This window comes from Colossoma macropomum, unplaced genomic scaffold (genome assembly GCF_904425465.1).
Source record: "Colossoma macropomum unplaced genomic scaffold, Colossoma_macropomum, whole genome shotgun sequence".
Lineage (NCBI taxonomy): Eukaryota > Metazoa > Chordata > Actinopteri > Characiformes > Serrasalmidae > Colossoma > Colossoma macropomum.
In genome coordinates this window covers 4,069,063-4,081,217 of record NW_023494803.1, presented here as the reverse complement: position 1 = coordinate 4,081,217, position 12,155 = coordinate 4,069,063, and the positions used below count along the sequence as shown (strand labels likewise).

General features: G+C 38.3%; 1 protein-coding gene across 3 annotated transcripts in view; it reads left to right on the top strand.

The window, feature by feature from the left end:
- Positions 1–12,155, top strand: part of rasgrp3 (RAS guanyl releasing protein 3 (calcium and DAG-regulated)) — a 119,625-nt gene that overhangs the window by 85,927 nt on the left and 21,543 nt on the right. For all 3 annotated transcript variants that reach the window (XM_036592620.1, XM_036592618.1, XM_036592619.1), the window contains exons 9-12: positions 2,033–2,308; positions 3,876–3,956; positions 5,480–5,593; positions 7,081–7,196. In XM_036592620.1, the coding sequence (XP_036448513.1) occupies positions 2,033–2,308; positions 3,876–3,956; positions 5,480–5,593; positions 7,081–7,196 (587 nt within the window). The remainder of the gene's footprint in view (positions 1–2,032; positions 2,309–3,875; positions 3,957–5,479; positions 5,594–7,080; positions 7,197–12,155) is intronic.

The following is a 12,155-nucleotide window of genomic DNA, read 5'->3' as shown; positions in this document are numbered from 1 at the left end:
GGTCGCCAGTCCATCGCAGGGCTGTCCGAGCACAGAACATACTTAAAACTTTCCGATTAGGAACGGAATCAGATGCTGGCGTTCACATAACTACCATTCTTCTATTCAGCTGATTATTTACAGGATTACCCACCTCATTAATCAGATATAAACTGTATTCGGAATGGCCTCTAATGTATTCCGACTAAGGTGTAAACATGGACGTATTCCATATGAGCTATTAGTCGGTTTATTAACGGATTATCAGGCTGCATGTAAAGGTGGCTACTGATCTACTGATATGAATGTGATATTAGGCATTTTAAATTTGAAAAATCAGTTGCGTATTCAAAAAACATAAATCATATGAAGTGCTGCACTAAAACTAAGAAGGAACTGAGTCTTGTGTAATTATGCTAGCACAGGTGTAGCAGCAGTTTGGATACAGCTTGAGTGCAGTTACCAGCCTTATGTTAATTACAAAATAAAATAGCAAAACAGATTATTAAAAATGAATAATAATAATAACAAAAATAATAATAATTTGACCTAATGTGTGTTTGGACTCCACTAGTATATACTGAACCTTTAAGACAGAAAAAGCTCATGAAGTTAAAAGTGTGTGGAAGTACAAGATGGTGGTTCTTAACCCTCTACTGCATGCATTATGAGAGCAATTAAAAGATATGTTCATTTCACTTTACTTGCATACAATTATCCTTGATTTATTTTTTAACATAAAAAAACATAACATAAAAAAATAATAATAATGTACGCAGGGGTCTTTTTGGAGTATGTTGCCTTGAGGCAACATTGTGCAACAATGGGAGGAAATGATATAGAGCCGTGTTCCCTGAAGTGGTGCGCCCTGGCTTATGACTGGCTAAATCTATTCCACTGTCATACAGTGTTGCTTTTAGGCAACAAACGTATTTCTGCAAATTCTCATAACAAAAAATATTGATACTGTACATTAAAAAAGAGGTTTAAATGTGCCCAATAAGACATACTATGACCAAGTACATGCTTTTTATTGACTTACTCAAACATCTCCATTTATTGTTAACCCTATCGTCATCTTTTAATGTATAACGTTACTGTAAAGTGAGAAAAATGAATTTGTTGCCCTGAGGCAACATTGTGCAATAGAGGGTTAATAAAGTAACCAGTCAGTGTCCAGTGCTTTTTTGTTGTTGATAAAAGACAGAGACAAATTATCACTGTCATTTTAAGACCTCAGTGCAAATTTCTTCACTGTTTTTTTTTCTTTTTTACATTATTTGAAAATGTCAGCTGCTTTTAACATTGTCTGAACATTGCACAATTTCTGTTGGTCCATTCATTCAAATGACATGTTTCGTTGCTTTTTTTGTAAGTGAAAACAAGTTAATTCACATAGTGATAAAACAATAAAACGAAATACAGCATAAAATGTTGACAGTGCGAAAGTTACGGCACATTTTATATTTTGTGGGTTTTTTTTTCCAAAATGTTAAAGCTACACTATGTAAGATCCACCTCTCTGGTGGAAATGTGTGACTGCACACAATTACGCATTGCCCCTTCCCCGAGTGGATGAATTGCAATCGAGTTGAAAGAGCATTCCAAGGGAACTCAGTCACAACTTGGCGAACAATGCTTTCCGAGGATATCTTCATCAGTAAAATGTTGATTTTGAATTTGAGACCTAAACATCCTGCTGGATCTTCTTTTCAAGGCTGTGCATATGATCTTAATACTTAAAGACGTGTGACGTGGTCCGAAAAAAAATTATTTCAGGCTTTACAGGGTGAATGTACTCCTGACTCTCAGTTTTAACAAAAGTCTTACATAGTGCAGCTTTAATCTCAGCAAATAAATAGAAATTATTAGCACTAAAATGTGCAGAAAAATGAAGATGTGTTAATTCATTTTCACTTCAAATCAACATGTATTTTAACCAGGGGTGTTCAAACTTTTTGTATATGACTGTACTGTAGTATTTTTTGGTGTCTGTTCTTAGTTTGCTATTTTATCCTGTATTCTCTGACCCCTCTCTTCTCCTCTCGAACAGATTTGGAGTGAGATGACAGAGCTGGTCTCGTCGAATGGCAACTACTGTGCCTACCGCAAGGCCTACAGCGAGTGTGAAGGCTTTAAAATCCCCATCCTGGGCGTGCACCTGAAGGACCTGATCGCCGTGCATGTGGTCTTCCCTGACTGGGTGGAGGACAGTAAGGTGAACATTGTGAAGATGCAGCAGCTCTACCTCACCTTCAGCGAGCTGGTGGCACTGCAGAGCATGGCAGCGCAGGTGGAGCCCAACATGGACCTCATCTACCTGCTCACGGTCAGTATGTCCTCTACACGCCTGCTTTACTTTCAAAATGTTTGATGTTGAAGTGGGACAGGCTAGTAAAGCTCCCTGATCACGGTGATGCCTAGCTTTATGAATGCTGGACAGAAACACCAGTGGATTTTTCCAGATTTGAAGCAAGACTGGAGCTTGATTTTCTCCTCTCTTTCAAAGATGAAAGCTTGAGAGTTTTGGAGGTCTAGCAGGCCTTCCACAGTTCTCAGGAGTCCCTTTTTCTCTAGATCCAGTCTGCTTCTTTGCTTATTTTCCTTTTATTTATTCCTTCCTTATGCAAGTGGATTATCTTACATCTAATCTCCTCTGAAATATTTAGTTTAGTCAGTGGTGGACAGTAACGAAGTAAATGTAATTCATTACTGTATTTAAGTAGTTTTTTGTGTGTTTATTGACGTTTTTCCATTTTGGGTGACTTTTTACTTTTTACTCCACTACATTATGAGAAATCTGTCGTTCCTTTTCTTATGTGTGACATAAAACGTAACATGTCAAAACGAAAGAAGCGCAAAGTAAGAACACCAATCAGGGCACAGCGGTCACTTTGTTTTGACCTTGTTTTGACCTGTTGGTCATACCGACCCAGTGCAGCACACGGTTCAACATCAGTGCAGCAGCGTAAAATTTTGGGAGAGTCTATTCAACATAAATGATGAACTAACCTAACTTTGTGTAAACAGACCACAATATAGAAATATGTACACATATGCAGTTGTGACTGACGTGTCTTTATTCTGAATTTATACAAACACTTTCATTTTATAGTAAATTTGTTTTGGCTGGTTTATGTTTATGATCAGAGACCTACAGATGCAGTTTAGTAAAGGAAACTCATTTGTGAATCTGAGTTTAAAACAGTTTTTATTAAACTTAAACTGTAACTAAGCTCAAATAAATCTTAAACTGAAACTTTGCTTGTTTGTAAAAAGTGATTTCAGAGCCACTCAGTTCTACCTGATGGAAACTGTTTGCCTTCAGTGTTTTGTGCTTATGATAATTTTAATAGACATCAGTGTCACTAATTAATGACATTCTATTAAAAGACTGGTTTACCAAGAGAGACACTGGAGTATTTTCACCTAAAATGAGTTAATGAAGCGAGTCTTATTACAAAAATGATAATAGGACATCAGAGCCATAATTAGTCTTTTAGTACTTTTACTTTTTATACTTAAGTACATTTGAAGTGAATACTTCTGTACTTTTACTCAAGTGGAGGTCTAAAGGGAGGAACTTCTACTTTTACTGGAGTAATATTTTACCTTGGGTCTCTCTGCTTTAACTCAAGTACATGGTTTGTGTACTTCGTCCACCACTGCCTTTAGCCATTTTAGATGCACATGAGAAAGAAATGTGAAGGCAGCTGAGGTGAGTTTGGGTAGTTGCTTGTGGGAATGTTAGTGTCTTTGAAGGGGAAGATAATGTCAGTGAGAACTTTGGGAACATCTACTATACTTACTGTTGGAAGTTTTAGCTGTATGACGTGGGCCTGATGTTTTATATGACTATGGGGGGCGTCTTTAACTGCCTTTATCCCTGTCTGTAGCTTTCTCTGGATCTCTACTACACAGAAGATGAGATTTATGAGCTGTCTTTGCTACGAGAGCCACGCAACCCCAAGTCTCTGGTGAGTCTAAAGTGTCTTCACAGTGGACACTAAACTGTATCACTGTGGATAACAGAGTCGTTGATGGGACAACTTAATATCCAGTTCACACTTTGTAGGCACCATCAGTACTGAGTTAGATGTGCTGAGGCATTTTGGAAACCCAGCCCACATTGAATTATGGAATAACACTGATGTAACAACTGGATTTTGCCCAGGTTATTTGGTAGTGATAATTCCACTATGGTTTTCAGTTAATAAAAGGCCACTATGTGGCCAAAAGTATGTGGACAGCCCCTCCTAATTATTGAATTCAGCTATTCCAGCCACACCTATTGCTAACAGGTGTATAAAATCGAGTACACAACAATGCAATTTCCATTAATAATTAATAATATATGAGAATTGTGACATTTTGTTTTAAATGTTTTAGGTCAATGTCTCCATTGCAAAATCAACATTATACAATGAACACATGATGACACTAGTAGATCATTCACACACATCCTCAGAAGACACATCCCTCACCAAGATTCTCTTTGAATTCTTTTTCAATGCACTCACAATCATGGCGATTCATCCGCTTGGGGGAGGGACTGTCAGCACAACCCATTTTGCAAAATGTTTTTCCATATATTGCATGCAATTACAGATTTCCACCAGGTCCACATCTCCAGAACCTACATAGTGGCATCAGAGAACTTGTAGAGAGGAGAATTCCACTCTGTAATGTCTTCTGGGTTTATTAAATGCTAGAGGGCGCTCCTGAGCGAGTCCAAAATGAATGGGTTGATATGGAGAATTTGAGCAAAATCATAGTTTATCAATGCTTAAACATTTTTAATCTAAAATAATACAATCATTTCCTGAACACAGAGCAGCATAAAACATTTTAACACTGCTGTTATATTTTGAGAGCTTTTAAACTCGAAATATAGGAGTTTAAAACAGTGCCTCATGTTTGTCCATGACGTCTGTGAGCGCGAACAGCCAATGAGCTGCTCCGCTCACCAAACGATCAGCACTCAGTAGCAGTAATGTTAGTGTCCTGCTGCCCAAAACCCGTTTGCTGTAGAAAAACGGAAACATACAGAGTTTTCTTTGTTTTTTTAGTGAAATCCATCCTTCTACTTTCTAAAATTAAAGAAACGTTCTGGTTCAGTGATTAGAAACTATTTTAACTTTTCCTTTTTAGCCGTTTAGCTCCATTTACTCCCGTTCATTGGGTACTCACTCGCGGGCGCCCTCTGCTGTTTTGCAGCCCTATTTTATATATAACGGAGGAAATAGGAAGAGACCAGGATCCTTATAAACTGGCTCTGGTGGCGTTTAACAAACTGATATGTTTGCATGCTGATTAACAAAAAGCAAAAACTGCTATAATGTATAATCATAATCATATATAATCAATATAATTACTGTACCAAACATAGAAAATACCATAAACAAACAAACAAACAGACGAACATGTGTCTACAGAACTGCACAGTCTGAAGTAGAGCTATTTTTTGTTGATTTTAGGCTAATCTTATTGTCTCTCACAGCCCACGTCTCCTACAACCCCCAACAAAGCACAGGCTCCTCTTGACTGGGCCTCAGGAGTGACCACCAAGCCGGACCCTTCTGTCGTCAACAAACACATCAGGAAAGTGGTAGATGTAAGAAAAGTTTTATTTTGACAGTTCAATTATCTTTGATTTATAATATGTGGATACAGCGCTTTAGCATTAGAGCAAAAGGTTAGCCAAAGTGCTAATGAAGGCTAACAAGTGCTAAATAGAATTATGTAAATGAACTCTTTCAAAACAGTCCAAATCAGCTTTCATTCATCTTTAGCCATATTAGCATATTTTTAGATTAAATGAGCATTCCAGCCTAAAACTAGCATTTAATGTTATTTATGTTCTGTGGTTTTAGCTCACTGCATCCCTCAGACTCATTACTTTGATAGAGTTGTCACTACAATGCCCAGAATGCATTAGGCAAATATGCCATACAGTCATCAGATCCTCCCTATGAGGATGATAAAGAAAGTCTGATGTAGTGGATAATATGAATGAGGTATTTGGCTTCCTAGCAGTAACATTAGCTGTCTGACATCTCTCTGCATTAGCCAGCTAGCTGGAAACAACACCTTTTAACCTTTTCAACTCCTTGGGACCACCGGTGGTCCCAAAACACACTTCGTCATATTCTTTATAACTTTCATATTTCATAAGCTACATTCAAAAGGTGGGGGTCGTATGAGAGCTGTAACTGTCTTCTTTCCAGTCAAATAGATGGTGATGTAATTTTAAACCCTTATAATAAAAGAAGCTGAACTCACAATTTTTTTTTCTACTGAAAGTCGACCCATTTATCCACCAATCTGGGCTATAAACTATAAACAGATGACGTCTCTTCAGTGATCTGCTCTGTAGAAATTATTTTTATAAAATAATACAAAGAGCGTCTAAGATTTTTGGCTTTCAGCAGTAAATTGTAAGCATATAGCAATATGTGTGATCATAAAACACATGTTCTGTTCATTTGAGGGGAGCTTTTACAAAAACTAAATAAATAAAAGAAAAGTTTACATTTATTTCATGCAGTTACTGAATAATTTGCCTTACAATTTGGTCATCTAAATTCAGATGGACAAACCAAAATATACCCTGGTCAATAAGAGGTCAAACAACTTCACACCTTCGAGATACATCAGCAGATATGTTTTTTTCTAGTCTTTAAACCTGAAAATCTCACACTGTTGTGGCGCAACTGTAAGAGGCCGGCGAGCACGTCCAACACATGTAGCGATGATCTCATTTCTTGTTTTGGCCGAAGCGTCACTGTAAGTTCCTATGAATGTAATCAAACTCACATCTAAGTTTCAACAGCTTCCTTAAGAGGCCAAGTAAAGGTGATCAGTTGACATTTGATTGGCTGATAAGCGAAAACCACAGCACAGGGCAATTTTTTCCCCGAAATGATTCATCATTATATTACAGTGAACTTTTGCGTATAATGACCTTACATGAAGCAGAATACCTCCTAAAACATCAGAAATCCTTTCTCATGAATGAATGTGAGCCCAGTTCCCTTCGGTTTAGGAGAGTCTCTGTTTGATTAAGTGGAATTTCTGTCTTTCCTCTTTTCTCATGTGAAGTCTGTGTTCCGTAACTACGATCACGACCATGACGGCTACATCTCCCAGGAGGACTTTGAGAGCATAGCGGCTAACTTCCCTTTCCTGGATTCCTTCTGTGTTCTAGATAAAGACCAGTGAGTCTCCGCACTGACCACATCAAGCGCACTGTCATTACGTCATTCCACAACACCTCACCCTTTCTCTCTCTCTCTCTCTTCCTCTTTCTACCCCTTTTTGTTTTTCTCCGTCTCTGTTGTGTGCAGACTCGAAATACACACACACACACACACACACACACACACACACTGTGGACCAAAAGTGTGGAATCAACAATTTCAAAAAGGAGAATTCCACGGATTTTTAGATGTTGATGTAATTCAACAGTTGAGATGTAAACAAAGTCATTCAGAGCGGTTTGATGTGAAATAGTTCTTTGTAGAGAAACATACAGACTCTTTTCTTTATAGTGGTCATGATAGGAACCGGGGGTCACAATGTCTACAACACAATTATAGCTATTTTCTTTAGTTTTTATTTGTAATGTTGACAACAGTAGTGGTAATAGTATAGTAGTAATGCTAATAGTAACAGTTAACTAAATTGTTGTTATTATTAAGTGACCCATATTAGTCCCACAGTTCCATCTCCGCATTTTAACCCATCCGTGCAGTTAAACAACGCATACACACTAGTGAACACACACACACTAGGGGTCAGTGAGCACACTTGCCTGGAGCGGTGGGCAGCCCTATCCACAGCGCCTGGGGAACAGTTGGGGGTTAGGTGTCTTGCTCAAGGGCACTTTAGTCATGTACTGTCGGCTCAGGGGATCGAATCGGCGACCTTCCAGTCACAGGGCTGGTTCCCGAACCTCCAGCCCACGACTGCCCTGACTAAATCTGAAAGCATATGTTATTTTTGACTTTCAAAATACATTTTAGGCCTAAAGCTTATTTCAAAACTATGTCTCAGGCATACGGCAGTGTATTCTTAACCATTTTTCTGTGAGGGAATGTTTAGAGGCATTTAACTCTTCACCACCACTGTGTTCTCACTTGATAAGTTTCTCTATAACAGATGACTTCACACCAAACCAACCTCAATAACTTTATTTACATTTTAATAATTTACATTGAGGGAAAAGAAGTATTTTTGTTTTTGCTATGTAATATACATCGCCCCTTCCATGTTTCATTCGATGGTGTGCAATGCTCCACTACTGTTTACTGAGAAGCAGCTCCATATCTTGACGCTACCACCATCATGCTTCACTGTGGGTGTTCTTGGGATTATATGCACAACTCTTCTTTCTCCAAATATGATGAGCTGAATTATTGCCAAATTTTAGACATGCTTTTTTAGAGGAGAAGTTTTGCGTGGGGTATAGGAACAGAGATGACTGCGGTGCAGGTCATATTGTTTTCAGTATAAGTGCTGTTCCTGCTGCTTTCAGGCCGTCCTGCAGCTCTTTTCAAGTGACCGCTGGCTCCTCTCTCACCTTCTTTATTATTAATCTCCTGAGCACCTGTCTGGGAAGCGTTAATTGTGGTTCCATGAACTTTCCACTACATATTATCAAAGGGGTTCTACTGACAGGGATGCTTGAGGTCATTGCTAGGGCTCTGCAGCTTTTTCCATTTGAGTGTCGCTTAAGAATGTTGTCTCTGAGAACTTTAGGAAGCTCCTTCACCTTCATCATAGTTGCTGCTTGTTTCCTGAAATGTTCCCAACCAATCTTTTAAATTATAACCAGTGCATCTTTTATGATGTACAAACTAGTTGCAATTTGCATGAGAACAATTATGTTTTTTATTTTTTGTAGCATTAATGTCTATAATGTGACCTATGTTTATGTAACCTTTGCTTGTAGGTGTTAGTTGTTTCCTTTCACCAAGGCCGTTTTCCCAAAATACTCCATGTTTTATACTGATGTAGTGTGACTCATAGCATATTATATGGGAAAATAATTTACAGTCTTTGTTGATAACAGTCCATTACATTGGCCATTGATATCACTACAAAGACAACATATGTTGAAACTGAGAAATTTTATTGTTTTTTTTTAAAAAGATATGCCCATTTTGAATTTGATGCCAACAACACGTTCCAAAAAAGTTGGAACAGGTCATGTTTACCACTGTGTTTCATCACCTCTTCTTTTAACAACACTCTGTAAGAGGTTTCAAATGTTTTCAATGGTGACAGGTCTGGACTGCAGGCAGGTGAGTTTAGCACACAGAGTCTTTTATTATGGAGCAATGGTTGTAATACATGCAGAATGTGGTTTTACATTGTCTTGCTGAAATAATCAAGGCCTTCCCTGAAAAAGACGTCATCTGGATGGCAGCATATGTTGCCAAAACATGTATCTATATCGTTCAGCATTAATGGTGCCTTCACAGATGCCATATGCACTAATGCACCCCTATACCATCATGGATACTGGCTTTTGAACTGTGCACTGATAACAAGCTGAGTGGTCTTTAGCCCGGAGGACACAGTGTCCATTATTTCCAAAAAGAATTTTAAATGTTGCTTTGTCAGACCACAGGACACTTTTCCACTCCCCTCAGTCCATTTTAAATGAGCCCAGGCCCAGAGAAGGTGGCAGCGTTTCTGGATCCTGTTTATATTTGGTTTCTTCTTTGCGTTTTAGAGTTTTAACTTGCATTTGTGGATGCATTGACGAACTGTGTTCACAGACAGTGGTTTTCAGAAGTGTCCATGCAGTGATTTTCACTACAGAATCATGTCTGTTTTAAATGCAGTGCCACCTGAGGGCCCAAAGATCACAGCCAGCAAGTACTGTTACTTGGCCTTGTCCCTTACATACAGAGATTTCTCCAGATTCTCTGAATCCTTTAATGTTATTATGTACTGTAGATGATGAAAAGCAAAAGTTCTTTGCTGTTTTATGTTGAGGAATGTTATACTTCAATTGTTGCACTATTTGCTCATGCAGTCTTTCACTGCATGGAGTGGTGAACCCCTCCTCATCTTTACTTCTGAAAGACTCCGCCTCTCTGAGATGCTCTTTTATACCCAGTCATGTTTCTGGCCTGTTGCCAATCAACCACCAGGTGTTTTTTTTTGTTTTTTTTTTGCATTACACAACATTACCAGCTTTTTGTTGCCCCTGTTCCACTTTTTTTGGAACATGTTGCTGGCATCAAATTCAAAATGGGCAAATATTTTTCAAAAAAGAATGACATTTCTCAGTTTCAACATCTGATGTGCTGTCTTTGTACTATTTTAAATGAAATAGAGGGTTTAAATGATTTGCACATTATTGCATTTAGTTTTTATTTACATTTTGCACAGCGTGCCAACTTCTTTGAAAATGGGGTTGTAGAATCAGGTGAATATTATTAAAGATGGAATAAAACTCTGCATGACATTCACTATACAGTACCGCTGTAGACATTTAGCCACTTTACTGCATTTAAATACATGACTTTTCCATTATCATTAAATAACTCAGAACTCCTAAAGTTATGGCCTAGAAAGTCTATATTATACATCAAGCTGAGAACATTTGCCCATAAATAGTTATCGGTGCATGCATTTTGACTGATTCACAGTATACTGTCTACCTTTGCTGTAACCACAGTCAAGTTTGGAGGTGTGACGTTGATCTGAAGAGATGTGGTTTCTATGCACCCTCTCCCTTATGGCTGAGTAAGCAGTGTTGGGAGATGCATGTGCAGATGCACGGTTGCTGCATATTACAATGCCTACACCATAAATGTGCATGTCATCGCAAAAGCACAGGCTCTGATTTCAGAACAGGAGGGCAGCAGCAACTCACTCAGCCGTACAGCTGAAAGAAGAAGGTGACTGTGGTGAATAATAATTGCGATCCAATAATCTTGGTCCAGAATTACAAAGGTAGACTCATGAGTTCATAAAGCCCTACTACATATCTTAGATGTCCAGTTTTCTGTTCTAGAGCAAATGTCCTTCTTTGTTTATTTATGTGACTGAATCCTTCTTCCTTTTACTGGAATTATGCAGAAACTTTGGTGGAGTTCACCAGTCAGTTTGTCAACAAACAACACAAGAAGTTTATTGATGCCTACACCAACCAGCCACTTCATTAAATCACGCCTTGTATCTACACTCTTTGTCCATTTGATCAGCTCCACTGACCATATAGGTGTGCTTTGTAGTTCTACAGTTACAGACTGTAGTCCATCTGTTTCTCTGCATACTTTGTTAGCCCCCTTTTATCCTGTTCTTCAGTGGTCAGGACCCCCATGGACCCTCACAGAGCAGGTAATATTTGGGTGGTGGATCATTCTCAGCACTGCAGTGACACTGACAAGCTGGTACGGGTGGATCAGACACAGTAGACAACCAAGTAATACCTGTTCTGTGGTGGTCCTGTGGGGGTCCTGGCCATTTTGAATGGAAGTAACATAAACTAGGGGCCATATTACAGAAACATCTTAAGTCTGAAATCTTATGTTAGCGCGCTGGCTAAAGCATTTGGGACATGAAACTGAAACTGTGGAGCATCGAGATAACAAAACTTTTTATATTAAGATAACAAGATAATTTTCTTTTGACTGCTAGATATCAAAGTTGCTATCTTGAAATAACAAGTTAGTTATCTTGTTATTTCAAGCTAATAAAACTTAGTTAATTTTCTTGTGACCACTAGATAACAAAGTTGTTATCTTGAGATAGCAATGTTGTTATCTTAAAATAACAAGTTAGTTGTCTTGTTATCTCGAGATAATAAAACTTGTTATCTTGAGATAACAAGTTCATTTTCTTGTGACGGCTAGATAACAAAGTTGCTATCTTGAGATAACAAGTTAATTATCATTTCTCAAGACAACAAAGTTGTTGTTGTCTTGAAATAACAAGTTAGTTATCTTGTTATCTTGAGATAATAAAACTTGTTATCTTGAGATAACAAGTTTATTTTCTTGTGACCACTAGATAACAAAGTTGCTATCTTTGGCCCCCACAAAGCAGGTATTATTTGGGTGGTGGATCATTCTCAGCGCTGCAATAACACTGACAAGCTGGTGCGAGTGGATCACAGTGGATAACTGAGTAATACCTGTTCTGTGGTGGTCCTGTGG